Source organism: Myotis brandtii, unplaced genomic scaffold, assembly GCF_000412655.1.
Source record: "Myotis brandtii unplaced genomic scaffold, ASM41265v1 scaffold2089, whole genome shotgun sequence".
Classification (NCBI taxonomy): domain Eukaryota; kingdom Metazoa; phylum Chordata; class Mammalia; order Chiroptera; family Vespertilionidae; genus Myotis; species Myotis brandtii.
In genome coordinates, this window is record NW_005357800.1 from 206585 (window position 1) to 208879 (window position 2295).

The 2295-nt window shown below is 59.9% G+C and overlaps 1 protein-coding gene across 1 annotated transcript in view; it reads right to left on the reverse strand.

Annotated features, from left to right (window-relative positions):
• Positions 1 to 207, reverse strand: part of CCDC86 (coiled-coil domain containing 86) — a 3669-nt gene extending 3462 nt beyond the window's left edge. Inside the window, exon 1 of the mRNA XM_014539184.1 lies at positions 23 to 207. Coding sequence (XP_014394670.1) covers positions 23 to 142 — 120 coding nt within the window. The 5' untranslated portion in view covers positions 143 to 207. The remainder of the gene's footprint in view (positions 1 to 22) is intronic.
• Between the last annotated feature and the right edge of the window lie 2088 nt (positions 208 to 2295).

Below are 2295 nucleotides of genomic sequence, written 5' to 3' on the forward strand. Positions count from 1 at the left end.
CAGACACTGGCTCCGCCCTCACCTGCCGGCGCCTCTCCTTCTCCTCCTCCAGGTGCCGGGCGAAGTCCTTGGCCAGCTTCCGCTCCTGCCGCTCCTTCACCTTCCGCTGCCAGGAGGTGCGCAGGGGCTTGTCCTGCACCATCTGGGAGAACCTGGGGGCAGAGGGGCTCGTGGGGTCCTGCGCTGCACCCGGCTCTTTCCTCAAACCCAGTCAGAACCACCTCCTGCCTGCCTGCGTGCGGGCAGTCGCCCCCCCGGGTCAGATCCGGGGCAGGCAAGGGCTCCCCTCGGGCTGCCTGCCCTGTCTTAAGCCTCTGAGGTGGGGACTCCTGTCCGTTTCAGAGGAGCAAGCCCAGGCCCCCCCGTTCCCGAATGAATCCCTGCTTGTGACCGAGTCCAGGCCCCAGCCTCTGCCACGAGGCCCTGCAGGAGTGCCCTGGAGAGGGGCTCCTCCCTCCGGGGTGGCGTGAACGGGCACAGTTCTCTGTCACGTCCGGAACCTCTCTCTCCAGGAGAAAGGTGGGAACGGCGCAGCGCAGGCCCGAGGTGACCAGGGGAGTCTGGAGTTTCTGACGTGCGAGAGTGACAGGAGCCACAGGAGGAAAGAGGTCACCTCTGGGCGGAGGTGCCATGACACCCAGGTCGGGGTTCTGCCCCGGCTCTGAAAGCCGTCCCCGGGAAGGGTCAGTCCAGCTCTTCTGGGCCGTCTTCTCCCCGTCCTGCTCCACGCGAGTACGGCACAGTCTGTACCTTCACCCACACCTGCCCACCTCCAGGCTGGTTCTGTCCTGCTCCCCCACTGGGCCTGCTCTGACCCCACATGCCCCTCACTGCCCCTCCCCTCCACAAGGCCCGCTGCTGCCGACCTGGCCTCCTGCGCACAGAACGGGGCTCAGGATGCACTTCCTCCTGCCCCAAAGCGGGATCTGCACAGCCAGGGCAGTGGGGACTGGCACGCAGCCAGAGCAGAACTTTCGGTCATGGTCGCAATGCTCTACATTCACGCTGTTCAACCCGACGCCAGCAGTCACACTGGCTGCTGAGCACCTCAAATGTGCTTGGTGTGACTGAGGAAATTAATCTTTAACTGTATTTCATTTTAATCCATTTAAATTTAAATGGCCGCACGTGGTGGTGGCTAAGGTGTTGGGCCGTGCGGTTCCAGAGCATCGCTTTACCTGGAGGTGGAGGGAAGACAGGCCTAGGGCAGGAAAGGGCTCTCTTGAGTCTCAGCACCTTCACGCAGTAAATAGAGACGAGAGCTGTTCCCATCCCGAAGGCTGGTGGGAGGGTCACTGAGACAGAGCTGAAGTCCTTAGCACAATGCTCTGCACATAGTAGGTGCTCAATAAATGCCACCCTTCAGAGAAGGAACAGGCCCATCCACGGAGCACTGTGCAGAGGCGGCATTTGGCATGAGCCGGGACGGTGGGCTGCAGCCAGGCCTCCAGCAGCGACAGCCACCCTCCCTGTCTCTGGGCTCACTCCCCAGCCACTGCAGCTGCTTCCTCGAAGGTCCCAGGCATCAATTCCGTGGCCTTTAGGCCCTAATCCACAAGACCTGCCTGCAGCCTCTGAAGGTGTTTTAATGTTAGTGCGACAGCCTCCTTCCCGGTCTCTCTGTAGAGCCCCAGTTTCGTCACATGTAACATGAAGAGGATCCTGGTATGTGAGAGGAGGCTAAACCGGCTGCTTCCCAGGGCTCATGTACAGACCACACGCAGGATGCATGCTGGTCCCTGTTGGAAAGGCTCACCCCCGGCCAGCAGCCCAGTGATGGCGAACCTATTTGTTAAATGGCATTTAAATATATAAAATAAATATCAAAAATAGAAGTCTTTGTCTTGCAAAGATCAAAAAATTTCTATAGGTGACACGGCACCAGAGTTAAGTTAGGGTTTTTCAAAATGCTGACACGCCGAGCTCAAAAGGTTCGCCATCACTGGCTAGCCTGTCCTGTGTACTCAGTGTTGGTAACACTGTATCACAAAGACACACGACAGTAACATGACAGTGGGTGGACGCAGGCCTCACCGCTTCAGCAAGTCATGGCTGGTTTACTGGCTTCTGCCTCCCGCTGGAGAGGGCAGACAAAGGTACGTAACTGCCTGTTGCATGAATTCACAGGTGAGGCCTGCAGGAGAGGCCAGGGGCCGCGGAGGAAAGCAGCTGGAAACAGCCGTGCGGTCCCCCTCCCCGCGGCCCCAGGGCTTCCGCCACCTTCTCAGGATCATCGCCCGTTTCCAACCCGGAGGCTGTCTCCAGGCGGCACCTGCCCGGCGCCCGGGGAACCCG